The sequence below is a fragment of the Anabrus simplex genome, chromosome 2, assembly GCF_040414725.1.
Source record: "Anabrus simplex isolate iqAnaSimp1 chromosome 2, ASM4041472v1, whole genome shotgun sequence".
NCBI classification, from domain to species: Eukaryota; Metazoa; Arthropoda; class Insecta; order Orthoptera; family Tettigoniidae; genus Anabrus; species Anabrus simplex.
In genome coordinates this window covers 58,599,942-58,623,539 of record NC_090266.1, presented here as the reverse complement: position 1 = coordinate 58,623,539, position 23,598 = coordinate 58,599,942, and the positions used below count along the sequence as shown (strand labels likewise).

Here is a 23,598-nt window from a genome sequence, read left to right as displayed (position 1 = left end):
ACATAGAATATTTCTGAGTGCCACATTTGAACTTGTGTTTTCGAAACAAACTGTGGGAACATAGAATATTAATGCCATATTTGAACTTGTGTTTTCATCTCATGAAGTTCTGAGAGAATATAGAATTTTTCAGTGCCGCATTTAAGCTTATAGTATCTATTTCGTAATAACTATTCACTGACAGTGTTAAACATTCTTCAAGTGCAATTAAACTTCAATAATTATGTATAGACAGTGTGGAACAGTCTTCGAGTGCACAAAATTTCAATAATTTACAGACAGTGTAAAACATTCTCTGAGTGCCATTAAACTTATTTAATTTCTAACAAAAATGCTAATATGTCCTGAATTTGCATGAACTGTAAATATTACATTCAGAGTTGTGTTCCAATCATAAAAATGATGAAGCCAGTCAGTTAGGAAAGTGGCAATACAAGTTAGCGACCTAATAGAATATTTCAGACTGTCGTGCCAACATGAGCGGACTTACGTTGCGAAATTGACATTGTAAATTTGTACATAATTTTCCCAAGTATCAATACGCCTGACATGCAATGTGTGATCAGTTACTCAGTTCAGTTCTTTTCTTTTCAAGTGTCAATTTCATTAACATGTGACGTATCCCACTTATAATGAATCAATGTAGTATTTAGAGCAAAAATTAATTTATTCAACAGTGATACAAGTGAGTTGAATACCATACGGGGGACTTGTGTGCTCGTCACGCCTCACCGATCAGTATTGTCGAGCAAAATCGAACCCCGCAACGTGTGCACCTACAAATTCGAGCACTTCCAGATCCTCCAGTAATTTGACAAATTCTAGGATGATATAAATGTTGATTCCCATAGGGAATCTGAAATATTTGTCCCGAATGAGAAAATTTATAATAGCAATATAAATGGTCCATTATTGGACATTATAAATTTTCCAGCTAACTCATTCTTAGTTGCCAGCGTTTCGCCCTTGTGTGCTAGGTTGGGCTCATCAGTTGGTACCCAGCACACCTACCAAGACGCTGGCTAGTGCATACCGTGGAGGCCACTGTGTAGGCTACTTGGAACCACCAGCAGTGCCAATGCACTATGAGAGACTTTGTCTCTTTACCAAAAATTGATGCCTGCTTGGCTATCAGATGATATAGATGTTAATCAACTACGCGGAACTCCACCGATAACAACACTGGTAAATATCAGTAGGGGCAACTTGATGATAATAAACCAGGAAAGTGGAAAGGTAACTGTGAAACCTTACCAAGGGCCATGGAGGTGCGAAGGTTGCAGTTCTCCGAAAAGCCAACAGTGATCTCTTGTTTTCAAAATATTATTTACGGAATTGGCAATACAAATTAACTTCCGAAACTAATTCACCAGTACACCAAATCTAGACACACACTACACACGATATGCAAGTTCGTTGACAAATATAGTTTTAGGTGTTCCTAGACAAGAGCTTTGCCTTAAGTTCAAAGAGTTAAGCAAATACATTTGAGTACAAAACAAATTCCACAATGCAATAATGAAGATAAGAGGAAGCACAAAAAGCAAAAAATATTATTACATTTTAGAGTGATATCAAAACTTGCTTTTCATATCTGATCAACAGAGTGGCGATTAGGGCAAACTCCTGTGATACACCAACGAAAACTAAATTGAACATAAAACAGACAGAAAGTAACAGTGCTTACCCCAAGGCTGCCCATGCTGGTACCGAGGAGACGTTCATGACGTCAAAAACTTTGGCAGGCCAAGACCAAGATGGCTCAGAGACTTAAGACTTCTCACGAAATGCTGCCTAGCACCTTTTAAAGGGAACTCTGGCCTTGGAGTAGCCAATCAGAACACAGGAGCTTGCCAGGATTGACCAATCACAACTCTTTCAGCATTCACGATCTTTGAACCATTTTCTCGATCACAAAAGATCGCGATCCTTCCATTTCCAGAATAGTAAGAACATATTTCTCGAATGCGTAACTAACAAAGGCCAACACACCCTGTTCAAAAATTTGTGTCACAAACTTTCGGGACTGTTTCAGTAAATATAGAAATGTAAACTACTAGTTACAAATGTAATATGTTACAAAAATATTTACACTGTACAGGTTAGGTAGTTACATGGAATACAAATAAAATATTCTATCACAACACACCAGATCATACAGTAACAACTACTTAAAAAGGTTTACAAATAAAATCCACTACAAACACTTTCCACTTCCAATATATTCTACACCTGTGTCATCTTCCTCCCCCCGAAAGTCGAGCCACGCTCGAACATTAACATAATATTACTGGGGGAAAAGGCGATCACTTCTGGAAACGTTCTCACTATAGTATAGATTAGTAAAGAAACCTGACAGTCACTTCATAAAACAACCATGATTTTCTTTAAGTTGACTTTCCAACAATAAACAAAACAAACTGTCACTACAGCAAAGGTCCTTTCAGTAGCCTGGAGTTTACAGTTTACCTATAATTTTCAAAAATAATAAAGTTGTTCATTGATCCACCTATTCAATAAATACCACATAAATGTCCACATGGTTAATCACACTACACTTCAAAATGCCTTTTGAACAATTTTACAATTGCTTTGACTATTTCTACTCTGTCCACCAAAGGATGCACACTCATTCCTTCTGCCCACTGTTAGTAATCCAGAACCTTCTCGCTTTCTTGTAAGAGTTACTACTGTAAAACTGGCCCAGAAAAATATAGAAATTTTCAATAATATTCAAAAGATTACCTTTAGTAACTTTCCTAAGGATAGTTAGGTCTACCTTAATAGATGTAAAAAGCATGATTTGCCTCACTCATGCGAGTACTCACTGCTGAGAATTTCCGGTGCTTCTTCACAATGACATGTCCAGGTACCTAGCTTGTGAAGCTATACCCCGTTTGTCCAATATACGTAGCTCCATATAGATTACATGCACCTTTATAAACGCCAGAGCTAGAGTATTGATCTTTACTAGAGCTGACCAAACTATGATTGAGAAACTGTTGATGGTGTTAGTTGTTGAAAACGCAACTTTAAGATTATATATTTTTTTAAATAGATTTGTTATTTACCAACTGATGAGCCCGACATAGCACACTGGGGCGAAAAGCTGGCAACCAGGAATGAGTTAGCTGGAAAATTTATAATGTGTATTATATATACATACCACTTAGTCGAGCAACTTGTCTCCTTTCTCCCAAGGCTTCCCAGCTCAAACTTTGCAACATTTTTGTAACGCTACTCTTTTGTTGGAAATTACCCAGTTCTTCAGTTCTTGAATCAAGTAATCCTGGTGAGGGACCTGTACACTGGAACCATACTCTAGTCGAGGTCTTACCAGAGATTTAATGCGCTCTCCTTTACATCCTTACTACAAAACCTAAATACCCTCATAACCAGGGCCCGGATTTTGTTGACCTAAAAATGCTAAAAAATTACCTTTAAAATGACCTTAAAATTCTTAAATAATCTCCTAAAAACCAACAAAAATGACCTAAAAATCCCAAGTATTTATTGTTTGAAACTAAATTACATATATTTCTAGATATGAACAATATTGATAATTTCTCTAATATTTACATAGCAATATCTCAGTTCTTTGTTTTGGAATCTCGGTTTTCCTTAGAAACAAAATGTACCGGTACAAAGATCTTCCGACACCAGGTACTCCGTAAAGAGAAATGATCTGAAAAGGAAAACAACGTTCCTATAAAGATAATCGTAATTGCCATCAGCTGCAGATTTAACTGTAAAGCTATATATAATGCCATATTATGTAGGTTTTAATATTTACCTCAGAACGTGTTGCAGTATATAACTGTGACCATCCGTAGATTCTTGAAGGTAAAAGAACGTCGACTGTCAGCCAAAACGTTCTTGTACATCGAAAAGCTCCTTTCAACATCCACAGATGCGAGGGGTGCGTACTTCAAGTATGCTAAATCACTTGGTGACAGCAGCTCTTCTTCAATATCCACTACACTGAAATCTTCCCCAGTGAGTACCAGGATGACTGAGCACAAAACCTTGTATCCTGTGTTTTTATCAAGAACAGATTTAAGTTTGAAAATTCTAAGTTCCCAAGGAGGGAATTAGATATTTTTCCACCAATAGAGCATATCAAAAATCAGATCAAAAATTAGATGTATGGCTTTTCAGGCGTTTGCTCTATTAACCAGCGTTTCATCTTAGGTCTGACACTAGACTCTTCAGAGTGAGATGTGTCAGACCCTACCCACTGACGCTGGGGTGTATGCAGGTGAACTTATCAGAAGGGGTCTGACACATCCCACTCTGAAGAGTCTAGTGTCAGACCTAGACGAAACGCTGGTTAATAGAGCAAATGACTGAAAAGCCATACATCTAATTTTTGATCAGATTTTAGTTTCCAAAATATCGACTCACCAACTTCACCACGCAGATTTTCCAAAGCTTCCTGCGTTGCTCTCACAAAAGCTGCCGCTTGTTCGATTGTCACACCTCTCTCCTGAAGTAGTGTAATAGCTGACGGCAGGGAGTTAAAATTTGCCTTAATGTATGCCAACTTACCCTGCACATCGTCAGCTGAAAACATCTCTTGGGCGATTTCGATAGCCCTGGTGTCTTGGGCTTCTAGAGAGTTTATCACTTGCTTCACTGCTAAAAAGTTGTCGCTGTAGTACTCGCACGCGTTGATCCACGTACCCCAACGTGTGACTACAGGGTGCAGATGTAGTGGGATATCAGGAGCTAGTGACTTAATGAGTTTCCTGCACGATGGGGCCTTGATAAATACCTTTTTGTGCTCAAATACGACAGCCTCGTGTCGGTAGACTTACTGGCACATAAAAGATCTCCTGGGGGACTAAATTCCGGCACCTCGGCGTCTCCGAAGACCATAAAAGTAGTTAGTGGGACGTAAAGCAAATAACATTATTATTATTATGATTATTATTATTATTATTATTATTATTATTATTATTATTATTATTAAATACCTTTTTTACCTGCGACACAAGTCTATCAATGTCATGAAAATTCTCCTTCACGTCTTCTGCCACTCTGTGGAAAGCATGAGCTAGACAAGTTACATGCACCATTCTTGAATAAAAAGCTTTGATAGCTTTACCAGCTTGAACTATGCATGGCGCGGAATCGGTCATGAAAAGTAAAACGTCATCGTACCTCACACCGTCAGGCCACAGCAGAACCATGGCCCTGTCAAACATTCAACATATTGTAGAATGATTGACAGATTCCAGGACTTCAGAAGTTAGCAAAAATATTTCTCCAGGATTATCTACTTCCAGGGTTCCTACAATTACATTACATACGTAACGACCTTCAACATCATTAGTTTCATCTACTGAGACAAAAATCTTCTTTCCGATTGTTCTTTCCCGTATTCTTTGAAGTGTCTTTTTCATAGCAGAGCTGTATGTAATTTTTCCTTAGCGTAGATTCGTCCGGAATGGAATGGCCTGTATAATGTGCTAGGAACTGCCTTAATTTAGGAATAGTTAGTTTATGAAGAGGAATATTTGCTGTGACAAAAACTTCACACAGTTCATTAAGAAAGGCTGAGGTTGTACCTCTGCTTGATGATGCATTTTGCATGAGTAACTGTTGAGTACTATTAATTCTGCTGATATTCTGAATACCACGCACATGTTTGTCACGACTGACGTGCTGTAGAACAGTGAACCTTTTTGCTGCTGCCACTTTCACTTCACACACTTTACAGAATAGTATTTCACCATCTGTAGAAAAGGTATCTTCCCTGAATTCAGAGACAATTTGTCTCAAATGACCTGCCTTGGATGGTTTTACCTTTGGCATTTTAACATGCACGTGAAATGGTTACACACAACTGACATCTACAAACTGTACAACTAAAACTGACCTGAAGGAACAAGGAAATAGAGTACACTGGCAGAAATACCTCACTGCTGACGTCACACTGTGAACACACTTCCCTGGTGAACTGATAAAGGCTTAGCCCTGTCTGAAGGTCACCCAAGAATAGCTTAGCTCTCACCTGCTGTTAAGACACAAAGGTGTGGGATGTACAAAGCTACGTACTCAGCTCACTACCGAGTGCAGAAACTTCCGAAGATGAACCTTAACGTAAACACTGAAGTACGTCAAGATATAGGAACTGGTAGGTTGATGACGTAAAACGTGGAATCTTATTTAAAAATAACCAATAAGAAAACCTTTCCTTTATACACAGGGGCTACTATAGCATCTCTCCGTTCATTTGGTATAGCTCCTTCATGCAAACAATAATCAAATAAGTACTTCAGTTATGGTACTATATCCCAACCCACTGTCTTTAATATATCCCCTGAAACCTTATCAATTCCAGTCACTTTTCAAGTTTTCAACTTTTGTATAATACTGTAAATGTCATTGTAGTCATAGTAAATTTTAATACTTCTTTAGCATTAGTCACTTCCTCTATCTGGACATTATCCTTGAAACCAACAATCTTTACATACTGCTGATGGAATACTTCTGTCTTTTGAAGATCCTCGCATACACAGTCCTCTTGTTCATTAATGATTCCTGGAATATCCTTCTTGGAACCTGTTTCTGCCTTAAAGTACCTATACATACTCTTCCATTTTTCACTAAAATTTGTATGACTGCCAATTATGCTTGCCATCATGTTATCCATAGCTGACTTATTTGCTACATTCAATTTCCTAGTAAGTTACTTCAATTTCTCCTTACTTCCACAGCCATTTCTAACTATTTCTTTCCAACCTGCACCTCCTTTTTAGTCTCTACTTCTCTGTTATAATATAATGGATCTTTACCATTCATTACCACCTTTAAAGGTACAAACCTACTTTCACATTCCTCAACAATTGCTTTAAACCCATCCCACAGTCTGTTTCCTTTTTTATTTACTGTTTTCCACTGATCATAGTTACTTTTTAAAAACTGCCTCACGCCTTTTTTATGAGCCATAGTCCTAAATTTAATATCTTCCTTTCTTTCACATTTATTTTTAACTACCACAAAAACAGCTTCGTGTTCACTAATAACATCTATTACTTCGGTTTCTCTATAGAGCTCATCTGGTTTTACCAGCATCACATCCAGAATATTCTTCCCTCTAGTTGGTTCCATCACTTTCTGAATCAGATGCCCTTCCCATATTAACTTATTTGCCTTTTGTTGGTCCTGCTTACTGTTGTTCGCATTACCTTCCGAATGACATTTGGTAAATTGAGATCACCCGCTAAAATCATGTTCCTTTCCTTATCGTTTCCCACATAGCTGATTATCTTATCAAATAATTCTGAATCAGCGTCTGCGCTACACTTTCCCAGTCTGTTCACTCCAAAGACATCAAATTGCCTATTATCTTTAGAGATAAGCCTTACACCTAGAATTTCATGTTTGTCATCTTTAACTGTTTCGAACCTTACAAATTCTTCTTTTATGAGAATGAATAGTCCCCCTCCTAACATTCCTATCCTATCTCTACGATACACACTCCAGTTCTGTGAGAAAATTTCTGCATCCATTATATAATTTCTCAGCCATGATTCAACTCCTATTACAATATCTGGTAAGTATTTATCTATTAAGATATTCTTTACAATACTTCTAGAGTTGAGCACTAACATTTTTACGTCATCCCTACTTGATTTCCAGTTCCCTTATTACCGCTCCCTAGGCCACCCCGTTTCCCTTAATGTACCTCCCTATAACCCTTCTAAACAAATTTCCTAACTTATATATATGACTGCAGTTTAAGTGAAGGCCATCTGAGCACAGATCCCTATCTCCTACCCACCCATTAGGATCTAGAAATCTCACTCCCAATTACCCAAATACCCACTCCATAGTCTCATTTAAATCCCCAATCACCTTCCAATCAGCATCCCTCCTACACAGTATTCCACTGATAACACTCTCCGCTTCTTTAAACTTCACCCATGCTGCATTTACCAGGTCTCACACATCCCCAACTATGTTAGTACCAACTTAAAACACCACCACCTTCTACTTTGCCTCCTCCTCCTCTTCTACTTTCCTCAACATCTGCATTAACCTAATTCCTGGATAACACTCTACCCTGGTACCCTTTCCTCCACACACTTTCCAGATATGTCTAACATTGGAATCCCCCATGACCAGAACCTCAACCCTACCCACCTCATTTGATCCCCTCCCCTCCTGGTCAGCCCTATCTTTCCTGATAGCTGCAGAAGCTACTTCCTCCTCCCTTTTCTTCATCCCATGACCCTGTTCCACCTGTCTTTTCCTATCCACTACTCCAGATTTCCCTTTGCTACCTTTTCCCTTTTTCCTACTTCCACACTTCTCAGCAACAGTTCCGTGTTTCTCATCTTCCCTCAGTTGTTCTACCTGCAGTGACTCGTACCGGCTTCTCACAGACACCTGTCCTGAATTCTGTTCCTGAATGGAGCCCTTAGCCTGCAATCTCCTTCCCCTTAAAACATTAGACCACCTGTCTTCTACAACTCCCCTCTTTCCTTCCTCTCCCCTTTGTACACCTACTGTATCCTGTACATTGTTTGAGGGAGGCCTACTTTCCTTCTTGTCCTCTGAGAAAATCCTAATCATCTCCCTCAAATTCTCCAAATCCTCCCTCATACTCCTTAATGCCTGGCCACACCCACAGTTCCAACATTTGCACTCTTTAGCCATTCATTACTGAATAATGAAAAGAAAAGGAAAAATAAGATAACTTATTCTGTGCAAAATAAAAATGAAGGGAAATAAATATTGTCTAGGATAGTTCACAAAGATCACGTGACAATAAGGTAATTAATATAAGCTACTACTATACTATACTACAATAGTGCTTAGTTGTACGATTTTTAATTCCTACAACACCCTAACAGGATGAAAATTGCTGTTAATTACTGGAAACAGAGAGTAATACATAGGAATTACACAATTCTAAACTGCAGTGAATCTACCCTAATTACTACAAACCGGCAGCTACATATGCAGCAGAAACACTCTTACCTGAATAAACAATCAGAGACTGACAGACTTCAAAAAATTGAAAGGAGGATTGGAAGAACCTGCATCAACAAAAAATACCAGAAAGATGGACAGTGGCGGTTAATACCTAACAAAGTCGTGCACAAAGAGCTAGAACCCATTACAGATACTATGCGTAAGAGGAGACTGGGATTTTTTGGACATATCATGAGGATGCAGGATTCGAGACTTCTGAAACAACTAGTACAACACAATCTCGTCTCAAAAAATACCACAACAGGATGTAAGTGGATCAGAGAAGTAAGAGAGGATCTGAAGGAAATAGGCCTTACAACAGAAGACACCACAAATAAGATAAAAATTGAATACAAAACTCAAGAATACAAACCTCCGCTTTACCCTTACACAAAACAAACCAACAACACGCACATTTTCAACTGAGGAAAGGGCACAAAGATCGGAGCGTCTGAAGAAGTACTGGGAGGAACAATCCATTCAAAGAGACCTGAACGACGGACTGAGTAAAGTGATCCTATGTTGTCATAAAAGAAGAAGAAGAAACACACTATTTTCTAATAAGATACTATAATACAATAGTATATAATAACTATAATACTATAATGCTGAAACCATTTAAACTAGTTACTACCGGGCGAGTCAGCCGTGCGGTCAGAGGCACGCGGCTGTGAGCTTGCATCCGGGAGGTAGTGGGTTCGAATCTCACTGTCGGCAGCCCTGAAAATGGTTTTCCGTGGTTTCCCATTTTCACACCAGGCAAATGCTGGGGCTGTACCTTAATTAAGGCCACGGCCGCTTCCTTCCAACTCCTAGGCCTTTCCTATACCATCGTCGCCACAAGACCTATCTGTATTACAAGTGATAAGCTTTAACAGCTTCATTTCAAGTAATACTAATCCCGTATTGACTATAATCAATCAATGAATATTCAAGATAAACTTAAATATTATAACTAAGCGGTCTACCTATTCAATACAATATATAAATTATTATATCTAGTACATGTTTCGTCCCCTAAGGGACATCATCAGCTAATCTATATATATAAAATAAGAGTTTTGTCTGTACATTGCTCAGAATTTGAAAAGAATGCTATATTTGTATCGGTCATGTTCACAATAACAAGAAAATGCATTTTTTACATTTCCGTAATTTCTGTCTGTCTGTCTGTATGTATGTACACGCATCACGAGAAAACGGTTGAAGAGAATTTAATGAAAATCGGAATGTAAAGTCGGGTTATGAACCGCTACAATCTAGGCTATAAATTATTTTAATCACGCTGAGTGAAATGGTAGTTTAGGGGAAGCCTGAAATTTAATTCTCAAATATTTATGTTATTAGTGGTCGTGTCTTAATGAAAATCGGTAGACAAACATGTGAAATAAGTCGCTACAATATAGGCTATACACGCTGAGAAACATGGTAGTTTAGGGGTAGGCCTAAAATTTAATTGTCAAATATTTATTGTATTAGTGGTCGTATCTTCACGAAAATTGGTGTGCGAAGTCGGGGAATAGGTCGCTATAATCTAGGCTATCAATAATGTTATTCACATTGAGTGAAATGGTAGTTTAGGGGAAGGCCTCAAATGTAATCTATATATAAAATAAGAGTTTGTACATTGCTCAGAATTTGAAAAGAATGGCGTTTCTGTATCGTTCATGTTCACAGTAACAAGAAAATGCATTTTTTACTTTTCCGTAATTTCTGTCTGTCTGTCTGTCTGTCTGTCTGTCTGTACACGCATCACGAGAAAACGGCTGAAGAGAATTTAATGAAAATCGGAATGTACAGTCGGGTGTTGAACCGCTACTATCTAGGCTATAAATTATTTTAATCGCGCTGAGCGAAATAGTAGTTTAGGGAAGGCCTGAAATTTAATTCTCAAATATTTATGTTATTAGTGGTCGTGTCTTAATGAAAATCGGTAGACAAAGATGGGAAATAAGTCGCCAGAATATAGGCTATACACGCTGAGAATAATGGTAGTTTAGGGGAAGGCCTATAATTTAATTGTCAAATATTTATTGTATTAGTGGTCTTATCTTCACGAAAATTAGTATGCAAAGTCGGGGGATAGGTCGCTATAATCTAGGCTATCAATAATGTTATTCACACTGAGTGAAATGGTAGTTTAGGGGAAGGCCTGAAATGTAATCTATATACAGAGTGAAGCGAAATTCGCGCACTCGGGCGTCGCAGTACGACTCCCTACATGCCAGCAATAAAAAATGTCTTTCACAAAAGTTCGTCCTGCGAGTATATCAGGCAGAGAAAGGACGTTGAATAGTGGCAATCTGGCAACACTGTAACCACATGTACGGTAAGTACCTCTGTCAGCATCTAATATGCGTGCTGAGCAGTTGGTGCATTGGATAGCGTTTTGGGTTGGCATGCAGGTGGTAGAGGGTTCGATCCTGGGTTAAGGCGCAATTTTTTGTTTACTAATTTCCATCGGACATTACATACTGTAATACAGTAAGACACCGTACCTTAGGTCTCATGTATCCTACATTTACAACATTTTGTAACGCTGAACACAACAAATACCTTGCTAGGCCTACTGGTAACGTAAGCCCTTACGAAATACAATGGACTTGAACGAGGCAAGAATAACAGTTGCTACTAATCTATGAGATCGTTGGAGGACGGTAGAAAGAAAACAGGTTTCGCATTTAGTATATGAATTTGTGCGAATAAATTCACGCCCACGACGTGGAAAGGACATCTTTCAAAGCTGACGAAGGGAAACGATTGTTCGTCCATTTGTAGGATCGTAGTATGTAAGTGCAAAGGGTTTCTAGAGGACCCGCTGCAATGGCTGTTGACGATTAAGTTGCCAGATACCATACCACCTGGACTATACTTATGAAATAAAAAAAAATACGCTTCAACCCAGGATCGACCCCTCGACCTCCTGAATGCTAACCCAAAACTGTAACCACTGCACCAACTGTACAGCACAAAGAATACGTGCTGACAGAGGTAGTTACCGTACATGTGGTTACAGTGTTGCCAGATTGCCACTCTTCAACGCCCTTTTTCTGCCGGATATACTCGAAGGACGAACTTTTGTGAGAGACATTTTTTTATTGCTGTCATGTGAGCAGTCGCGCTGCGACGCCTGAGTGCGCGAATTTCGCTTCACCCTGTATATAAAATAAGAGTTTTGTCTGTACATTGCTTCTAATTTGAAAATAATGGTATTTCTGTATCGGTCATGTTCACAGTAGCAAGAAAATGCATTTTTTACTTTTCCGTAATTTCTGTCTGTCTGTCTGTACACGCATCACGAGAAAACGGCTGAAGAGAATTTAATGAAAATCGGAATGTAAAGTCGGGTGATTAACCGCTACAATCTAGGCTATACATTATTTTGATCACGCTGAGTGAAATGATAGTTCAGGGGAAGGCCTGAAATTTAATTCTCAAATATTTATGTTATTAGTGGTCGTGCCTTAATGAAAATCAGTAGACAAACATTGGAAATAAGTCGCTACAATATAGGCTATACACGCTGAGAAAAATGGTAGTTTAGGAGAAGGCCTAAAATTTAATTGTCAAACATTTATTGTATTAGTGGTCGTATCTTCTCGAAAATTGGTGTGCAAAGTCTGGGAATAGGTCACTATAATCTAGGCTATCAATAATGTAATTCACACTGAGTGAAATGGTAGTTTAGGGGAAGGCCTGAAATGTAATCTATATATAAAATAAGTGTTTTGCCTGTACATTGCTCAGAATTTGAAATGAATGGTATTTCTGTATCTGTCATGTCTACAGTAACAAGGAAATGCATTTTTTTACTTTCCCGTAATTTCTGTCTGTCCGTCTATATGTATGTATGTACACGCATCAAGAGGAAACGGCTGAAGAGAATTTAATGAAAATCGTCATGTAATGTCGGGTGATGATCCACTACAATCTAGGCTATAAATTATTTTATTCACGCTGAGTGAAATGGTAGTTTAGGGGAAGGCCTGAAATGTAATTCTCAAATAAGTTATTTATGTCAGTGGTCATATAGATAAATCTATATATATCAATCTCACAGCTGCGCGCCCCTAACCACACGGCCAACTCAACTGGTCGTACCGACTGAAACAGCCTGCCTGTATATTGGCGGGAAGTAGCATGCCATTCCTCTGGTTCACACATTTTCTGATATATCTGGTTCGTAACACATTGGTTCATCATAGTATTCGAGCTATTCAATCCCTACTCGGAGGCACTGATTGGAATGAGTAGTGTGCATGTTTAACGGAATAATGACAGAGGAGTGTTCACGGCAGTCTGCGACCTGGTTATTCCAGCTCTGGAACTTCGGACTCTTAGATCGGCACCGTAGTACTGTTCGTTGAAAGTGAGAATGTTTGCGGTGTTTCATTTGATCGAGTATTTTATATGATAACATTGCTTTCAATCGCTACATTCCTACTGACGTTTTTGTAATGACCTATGTTGGATTAAGTTAGGAAAACCACCAAGTCAGTCTTTCTGAGAATACCGCAGCGAAGCACGGGTACATCAGCTAGTAATAAATTAACATTAATATATCAGAAATAAATATTATTAAAATTGGAAAGACACATTAAAATTTTTGACATTTAAAATAAGATCTTCAAAATTTTGTTAAAACTGTAAGTCATAAGACAGATAAAACAGTTAAATTGTCCATATTTCTCTTGTTGATATTCTTGGAAAATACCAGTTTTGCTTATAAAATCTTAAAATATCATTTGTTGTAAATAGCACACTTGATTTGTATCTCTTGGTGAAAGATTTGTTGAAACTTAATAAGCATTCCTTAGATGGTATAATAAATTTAAATGCTTCAGAATTTGAAGTCAGCTCGGAGCCTCGATGGTAAAGTTCTGTGTGGTAATGGATATAATTTTATCTGAAATAAAATGAAAAAATAAAAAATGAAAAATAATATAAATGTAAGTAATGTGAAATGGAAGATGAAATAAATATAACGTAATGTAATGAAATCGTATTACTTACTCCTTATTATTGGCCCCGATGTGCGGAGAAGGACTCACTTCTACCGAGGTAACCGATGTGCGGAGAAGGACTCACTTCTACCGAGGTAAGTGTTCATCTGCTTTAAAAACAAGTACTGGTAGTTGCTACGCTGAGCGGGGAGTGTGGAGGGGAAGTAGGAGAGGGTGTGTGTCCTAAGGTAAACAACCTGAGTGTCACCGAGTGTGTGACGTGTTAGAGTCTGACGTTTTTTCCTAACTTTCACTTTTAATAGTTCTTCATATAAAATGTTATAGTTCTCAGAAAGCTCATTGATATTATTTGTTGGATTGTTTCTCTGGTCTAGATAAATGAAGATTTCCTCATATATGTTTAATAAATGGCCTTTATTAACGGTTTTCAGTATTTTAAGGTCATTATCTATGTTTGTAAACATGTGATTGGAGTCGGTCAATGGTTCGCTCATGGACGAGTATCTGTTGTATTTCTTGCCTCTGGTGTGTTCCTGATATCTTATAATGAAGTTCCTACCTGTTTTTCCTATGTAACTTTTTAAGCAAAACTGGTATTTTCCAAGAATATCAACAAGAGAAATATGGACAATTTAACTGTTTTATCTGTCTTATGACTTACAATTTTAACAAATTTTCGAAGATCTTGTTTTAAAAGTCAAAAATTTTAATGTGTCTTTCCAATTTTAATAATATTTATTTCTGATATATTAATGTTAATTTATTATTAGCTGATGATGTCCCTTAGGGGACGAAACATGTACTAGATATAATATAATTATATTGTATTGAATAGGCTGACCGCTTAGTTATAATATTTAAGACTATCTTGAATATTCATTGATAGACCTATCTGTGTCGGTGCGACGTAAAGCAACTAGCAAACTAGCTACTTCCCATACAAATCTCAACTCCTTCTTCAATTCCTTCTGTGGGAGAGGTAAACTGGATGCATGATGGACGTAACTATAATATGCCACTCTTTTCTAATAATAATGTTATTTGCTTTACGTCCCACTAACTACTCTTTTACGGTTTTCGGAGACGCCGAGGTGCCGGAATTTAGTCCCGCAGGAATTCTTTTACATGCCAGTAAATCTACCGACACGAGGCTGACGTATTTGAGCACCTTCAAATACCACCGGACTGAGCCAGGATCAAACCTGCCAAGTTGGGGTCAGAAGGCCAGGGCCTCAACCGCCTGAGCCACTCAGCCTGGCCCGCTCTTTTCTGCACTCCTGGAAGTTAGGAATCGTTTCTAAGTGTAAGATGTGATGTCGGTTTCCTAAAAACTTTGTAAGTAAATTTATCGTGTTCCCTCTTAACAGTGACGTCCAAAAATATTTATGGATCTATCAATTTCGTCCTCTAGTGTAAATTTTTTTCTTACGATCCAGGGAATTAAGAAAATTTAAAATACACTAGCAGAAATGGAAAGTGTTACACCATGAACACCTTGACCAAATACCACCAAACTGATACCCCAGTATTTCCATACCTGTGAGATATGTTAATTAAAATTTCATCCTCATACAACCTAAGTTAGTACAGGAAAACGCCATCCCTAAAGATGGCGGCTGGTGTGCGTACATGATTGCTGTTGGGTGTGTCTAAAGTTACTGTCTCTTTTCAGGTAGAGATTGCAACACAGCATGCCTAGATGGCATGCACGGGCAGCTTATCGCTATCTTTCGGACTTCGCGAAAAGTAGAATCATTGGCATGAGGAATATGAGAGCATCACACCGACAGATTGCTCAAACAGTTGGCTATAGTCCAATGACCGCAGAACGAGTACAGACAAAATGAACTCAGGACAACATTGCGCTACGAAGAACAGGCACGTAAACTTCCAGAAGGACTACACCACGAGACGATCGTAGGATTCATCAGCTTGCTCTGACGAACAGACGGATGACAACAACTGAAATCCAGGCAGAGTGTCACCACGAACCATTGAGAACAGATTACTGGAAGCTGGGTTGAGATATCAAGTTGCCATGCATTATTTACCGCTGACACCAAACCACAAACGATGACTTACATGGTGTAGAGCCAGAGTCAATTGAGAAATCGAGTGTCATTCTGTGGTGTTCAGCGATGAGTCTTGCTTCTCTTTGTGGCGATCAGATAGACATGAACATGTCCGTAGATGATCTGGTGAAAGGTCAAGGAAGCAGCGATTATCAAGGCGCATACCTCTCTAACTCCTGCAATCATGGTGTGGGGAGCTATTGGATATGATAACAGGACTGATATAGTACTTAATGAAGGGAGACTAAATGCTCACCAGTATGTAGCAAGAATGGTAAACCCTGTTGTTATACCCTTCATGACAAGGGTGCCAATTGGCATATTCCAGCAAGATAATGCAATAACCCACATTGCAGGTCACACCACAAACGCCTTGAAGAATGTACAGATCCTTGACTGGCCTGCCCAGTACCCTGATTTGTCACTCATAGAGCATGTCTGGGATGTGATGGGAAGATGTATACGGTCATACCAGCCTCCAGCCAGGAATCTTCATGAAGTAACACAGCGTGTGTTTCAGGCATAGTAAGAAATCCCTCAAAATAACATTCAGAGGCTGTTTACTTCCATCCCACGCCGAATATAAGAGCGTATTCATGCCCATGGGAGTCATACTTCATACAGATGATGATTGTTGTTTGAGTCATCAGTCCATAGACTGGTTTGATGCAGCCTCCATGCCAACCTACCCTGTCCTAACCTTTTCATTTCTACGTAACTATCGCATCCTACATCTGCTCTAATCTGCTCGTCATATTCATACCTTGGTCTACCCCTACCATTCTTACTGCCTCCACTTCCTTCAAAAACCAACTGAACAAATCCATCTCACCTTCAGCATTCTTCGGTAACACCACATTTCAAAAACTTCTATTCTCTTTCTTTCCGAGCTAGTTATTGTCCATGTTTCATTTCCATATAATGCCACGCTCCAGATGAAAGTTTTCAGAAACATCTTCTTAATTCCTACACTAATTTTTAAAATGAACAAATTTCTTTTCTTAAGAAAGCTCTTCCTTGCTTGTGCTAGTCTGCATTTTATGTCCTCCTTACTTCTGCCATTGTTAGTTATTTTACTACCCAAGTAACAATATTCATCTAATTCCTTTAAGACTTAATTTCCTAATCTAATATTACCAGCATCACCTGCCTTCGTTCGACTGCACTCCATTACCTTTGTTTTGGACTTATTTATTTTCATCTTGTACTCCTTACCCAAGACTTCGTCCATACCATTCAGCAACTTCGAGATCTTCTGCAGTCTCAGATAAAATAAAAATATCATCGGCAAATCTCAAGGTTTCGATTTCCTCTCCTTGGATTGTGATTCCCTTTCCAAATTCCTCTCAGATTTCCTTTACTGCCTGTTCTATGTAAACACTGAAAAGGAGGGGGGCAAACTGCAGCCTTGCCTCACTCCTTTCTGGATTACCAATTCTTTTTCAAAACCCTCAACTCTTATCACTGCAGACTGATTTTTCATACAGATTATAGATAATTCTTAGTTCTCGGTATCTGATACCAATCACCTTCAGATTCTCAAATAGCTTGGTCCAATCAACATTACCGAATGCCTTTTCTAGATCTATGAAATCCATGTACATGGGCCTGTCATAAATTCGATCCTCTAAGATCAGATGTAAAGTCAGGATTCCTTCACGTGTTCCTACATTTCTTCTGAAGCCAAATTGATCTCCCAACTCAGCTTCAACTTGTTTTACCATTCTTCTGTAAATAATACATGTTAAAATTTTTCAGGCATGAGATACGAAACTAATGGCGCAGTAGTTTTCACGGTTGTCAGCATCGGCTTTCTTGGGAATAGGTATAACAACATTCTGCCGAAAATCGGATGGCACTTCTCCTGTCTCATACATGTTGCACACTAGATGGAATAACCTTGCCATGCTGGTTTCTCCTAAGGCAGTCAGTAATTCAGAGGGTATTTCATCAATTCCTGGTGCCTCGTTCTTATTTAGGTCTCTCACAGCTCTGTCAAACTCTGACCTCAAAACTGGGTATCCCATTTCATCAGCATCAACAGCCTCTTCTTGTTCCAGAATCAAATCATCTACATCTTCAGCTTGATACAACTGTTGGATAAGTTCCTGCCATCTTTTTGCTTTGTCTTCTTTCCCAAAAAGTGGCTTTCCATCTGAGCTCTTAATATTCATACATCTAGAATTCCTTTCTCCAAAGGTTCCTTGATTTTACTGTATGCAGCATTACCTTTCCTAGGACCATACAACCTTCAACATCCTTGCACTTCTCCTTCAGCCATTCTTCCTTAGCTATCTTGCACTTTCTATCCACTTCAGTCTTTTATCACCTGTATTCCTTTCTACCCTCTTCATTTCTTGCATTCTTGTATTTTTGTCCTTCATCAATTAGGTCTAGTATCTCCCGAGTTATCCACTGATTCTTAGTTGATCTTTTCTTCCTTCCTAACATTCCTTCAGCAGCCCTACTGACCTCATTTTTCACGACTATCCATTCTTGCTCTATTGTGTTTCCTTCAGCCTTATTTAGTCCTTGTGCAACATGTTCCTTGAAACAATCCCTCACACTCTTTTCTTTCAACTTGTCTAGATCCCATCTCCTTGCAATCCTTCCTTTCTTCAATTTCATCAACTTCAGATGGCATTTAATGACCAAGTTGTGGTCAGAGTCCAAGTCTGCTCTGGGGAAAGTTTTGCAATCCAACACCTGGTTTCTGAATCTTTGCCTAATAATAATGAAGTCTATTTGATACCTTCCAGTGTCTCCAGGTCTCATCCATGTATACAGCTGTCGTTTGTGGTGTTTGAACCAAGTTTAGCAAGGACTAAATTATGATCAGTGCAGAATTCAACCAGCCGACTTCCTCTTTCATCCCTTTGTCCCAATCCGAATTCTCCTACTGTATTACCTTCTCTTCCTTGGCCCAGCACTGCATTCCAGTCTCCCATCACAATTAGATTCTTGTCACTTTTACATACCGGTATTGCATTAAATCTTCTACAGAAACCAGATGGCCGTGTGGATCAAGTAGTGATCGTGAAGTGTCCAGATTTGGCAGTGAATTGTGCGGCATTGTAGTGTGTTAATGGAAGAAACAAGTGTAAAAGTGTAGTGATATTGGTGTTTTTCTGGTGGTGAACAGTTATCAATACCGGTCAGCTATTAGGCAGTGAAAAACGAGCCAAAAGTGGTTAGCACGTGCTTCCTTATGGAGGCCGCCGTCTTTAATCATCAAAGAGAAGAAATAATTGACGTTCTGGGACATACAGAATTCCTGCGGCTTACTATCAATAGTGCTGAAACTGACAGCAAAGAGTTAGTGAAAAAGAAAAGTTACAATAATAACCGGTAAATGTCAAGTACTCATCTAAACATCCATAAAATTACAGGAAATAGAGAGCAGGACAACCACTATCAGTGTGACATCTGTAGCAAAGCAATTGGAGGTAACAAGAACAAAGTGCAATGCAAAGCCTGCGACAAATGGCAACACATGGATTGCTGCGGCATATCTAAATGTGAATGGGATATTATCAGACAAAGACACTGCAAACTAATATGGCTGTGCGCAGAATCCAAACCAGCTATTTTGAAAAGAACATGCAACGAAGACAAACAAGAAAAGATAACTGCAAGACTGGAGGACATGCTAGGTAACATGGAGAAAACCATGGAAAATCAATTGGAGGAAATTTAAACCATGATACCAATGGAGATAAAAAGACATATGGAAAGTCAAATGACGTCATCTAGACAAATGGCAAGTAAACAGAAAGCACCTCAGCCCCCCGCCTCAGAGCAAGGAAGAGGAATAACACACAACCAGGAACATTCCACAATGATAACCAAAGAGCTTACCCCATTGAAGGAGGAGATGCATGGCAAAGAAGAAATTCCAAACGACAACCAGAAACTAGTGGTCAAAGAGTCAAGAGGACAAAGAAGGAAGGGAAGTAATGCAAGAACGAGAACCCGGAGACTACTGAATAGAAAATAAGAGTAACTGGAATATATATGAGCAGAAAAGAGGAGAGAGAAAAACTGGCAGTGCTCCTGACAATATTCGTGACACAGCCACCCAACGAAGAAGACCAATATTAGGAGTGAGAAAAGGTGATAGCAAGATAAGGGCAGCAGAGTCAAATGCATGGTTATATGTAGGAAGACTGGAACCAATTACAACCAAGAAGACATATGCAAATATCTCAAGGAAAACGGCATGGACGGCAAGTTGTTCTGTGATATGGTTAGCGAGAGGCCAACCGGCACAGCATTTAAAATTGGAATTCCGTACAAAGACCTAGAACGAGTGCATGACAGTTTGTTCTGGACCGCCCGTGTAGTATGCTGGCATTTTCGGAAACCTTGTAAATTTCATAGTATACAGCAATGACAGGGTTAGAGCCATGACATGGAATGTAAAGGGGTCGAGAGATGCATTAAATTTAACGTCAAGTAACATACTAAAGGAATTTGGCATATGTGTATTAACACAAACATTCATGAGGGAGGACTCGGTAATAAATGTACCATGTTTCTACAACTACCATGTGTACGCCAATTGACTCAAGGAAAGGGGATGACCATCAGGAGGGGTATCAGTACTCATCAAACCTCATCTAATCCCATGTAAACAACTCTTGAGAGGTGAAAACCTATTGATTTTACAAACAAAAATTTTAGTGATCATGGCAGTATACTTCAGCCCTGAATGTACTGTTGCAGACATAGTTGATATGCTTGGAAATGCGTTAAATGTGATAAATGTAGAAGAAAATGTGTTAATTGCAGGTGACCTGAACTGTCCAGTAGAAAAACACAACTGGAAAACTGAAGAAGTTATGGACTACCTGAGACACAGCAGATTCGTGCTGTTAAACAAGAAACAGGAATGGACATATGCAGGTCCAAACGGTGGCAGCACAATAGATTTAATGCTTTCAAGGGGTCTCATAACATCGGGAACAACAAAACTGGTCCTCAAAGAAGGCGCCGTTGTAAGAAAGTACTTACCAGTGAGTACAGACATCATCACAAAGAAAGAAGAAGCAGCTGATCCAAGAAAAGGAGTCAAAATGAGAAAGAATATAGACATAAAGTGAAAGCAGCACGGTGGATAGCAAACTGCTATGAAAAAGCAGTTCCTTTAAGCCTGGGGAGAAGAAAGTCAAATCCTTGGTTTGACAAACAATGTTATGAGGCAAGGAGAAGCACCTTAGAAATATTGAACAGAGCAAGAGAAAGAAGGAACATGGAAAATCTGGAAGAGTACTGGCAACAGAGAGCTCAGTACAAAGAGCTCCTGAAGACGAAAAAGATTCAGTACATAGATGAACAACAGAAAAGGATCATAGAAGAAGCTAAATTGGACCCATGCAAAGCTCTACGACTGAAAATGAACAAAATACATTCTAATATAGACAGGGAAACACGGAAATCACATCTCAACAAAACAATTGCTTCGAGAGACACGAGACCAACACTCAGGTAGCCAGAACCGCCAGATGTCATAACGGAAGGTGAAATCGTTCAGGCCATCAACGAAGGAAGAAGCAATAGAATACCAGGACCAGATGGAGTCAGAAATCAGCATCTAAAAGAGACAGTGAGGGAAATTTTACCAGTGTAGAGTACCATATTGGACAAATGTCTCAAAACTGGAAGGGTCCCAACAGACTGGAGGAAGGCAACAATCCGAATGCTGTATAAGGGAAAAGGAGAATCAGATTACCCGAATGCTTACAGAGGGATCACGATGGAACAAACAGGTCTTAAACTCCTCATGAGGATCTTAACAAAGAGAGTGATGAATAAATTGGATCCACTGTTATCAGAGGAGCAATTTGGGTTCAGACGGAAAAGATCTACAACGATGGCACTGGAGAATTTACTGAATCACATTCGTCTTGCCCTAGAAATGCCAAGAGGCAAATTATTTGTGGCATTCATTGACTACTCCAAGGCATTTGATTGAGTAAACAGAAGGCTACCCATAGATAAGCTGGAGAAGTTAATCGGAACATCTAATGTCACAACACTCATATCAAACCTGTTGGCTAAGAATTATATATAGGCGGACGACGGCATTGGGTCGTCAGACTAAATGCCACAGACAACAGGAGTTTTTCAAGGTGATCCACTCAGCCCTATATTATTTAACGCTTTCACCTCTGATGTAGTGTCAGAAATAAAGGAAACGACCGATACAGAAAGGTACTTGTATGCTGAAGACATGACAGAACTACAACATGCAATGAATTTGTTAGCAGACTGGGCAAACAGGAATGAAATGAAAATTAATTAAGAGAAGACTGAACTAGTTGTATTCAGGAAAGGAGGTAAACTAAAGGAAGCAAAACACATATCACGTAATAATGTCTGACTTTGCAGAGTTAACAGTTTCAGATACCTAGGTGTAACCTTGCAGACCACATGCAGCAGTTTCAGGATCTATATAAGAGCTAGAATGATTGCAGCTCTCAAAGCAATGAATGACATTGAGAAGATCGCACAAATTGCAGTAGAGAGAGCCATGGTGCTTTTTTGAGTAAAAGTCCTACCAGTGTTAACCTACGGGCTTGAGATCATAGGAGAATTTCCGAGTGTGAAGCAATTAGAAGATCTGGATGATTTCCGACAAAAGAGTAGCGTTACAAAAATGTTGCAAAGTTTGGGCTGGTAAGAACTGGGAGAAAGAAGATGAGCTGTTCGACTAAGTGGTATCGTAATCTATGATGTTCATATCCGTATTGACGAACTACACAATTAGAAATAGGAAAGGACTTCGACCTATCAATACTTATTTATTGTACTTATTATAAGCATAATAAGTATTGATATATGGAAATCCTTTCCTATTTCTAATTATAAGTGGTATGTTCCGAGCTGTCAGAAGAGAAATGGCGTGGAATGACATTAGTAGACGAATAAGTTTTAGTGGCGTCTCTAAAAGTAGGAAAGATCACAATATGAAGGTAATGTTGGAATTCAAGAGGACAAATTGGGGCAAATATTCATTTATAGGAAGGGAAGTTAGGGATTGGAATAACTTACCAAGGGAGATGTTCAATAAATTTCCAATGTCATTGAAATCCTTTAAGAAAAGGCTAGGAAAACAACAGATAGAGAATCTGCCACCTGAGTGACTGCCCTAAATGCAGATCAGTACTGACTGATTGATTTAAAATCCAGATGCCTGAAGCGAGTCCTTTGTGTATCAAAGACTACAAGATCACGACTTGTATATGAGCTCGCGAGAGAAACTTTGCTGATTGAGGACCTAAGATACAATCTTGTTTTACCAGAAAGCACAGCGTATGATAATCAGATGCATAAACTAAGAGAAAAATACAGGGATATTTGGGAAGACTTCTACTCAACGGAGGCCATGACAGATCGGAAATGGATGGAAACGTGCTACCAACTGAGACATATAGTTACGAGTTTGGCTGTGCACAGATTCCGCCTCAAGATGTGTAAAGCACGCGGCTGTGAGCTTGCATCCGGGAGATCGTGGGTTCGAATCCCACTGTCAGCAGCCCTGAAGATGGTTTTCCGTGGTTTCCCATTTTCACACC

The 23,598-nt window shown here is 39.0% G+C and overlaps 2 protein-coding genes across 2 annotated transcripts in view; both read right to left on the bottom strand.

The window, feature by feature from the left end:
- The window catches only part of Sptz (Spastizin), a 713,541-nt gene that overhangs the window by 605,243 nt on the left and 84,700 nt on the right, over window positions 1-23,598 (bottom strand). The window lies entirely within an intron of this gene.
- LOC137498576 (uncharacterized) lies at window positions 3,795-16,071 on the bottom strand. Its single transcript, XM_068226440.1, has 3 exons — window positions 16,032-16,071; window positions 4,401-4,695; window positions 3,795-4,071 (listed from the first exon to the last, which is right to left on the bottom strand). Exons 1-3 carry the CDS (start codon window positions 16,069-16,071, stop codon window positions 3,795-3,797), a joined length of 612 nt encoding a protein of 203 aa, XP_068082541.1.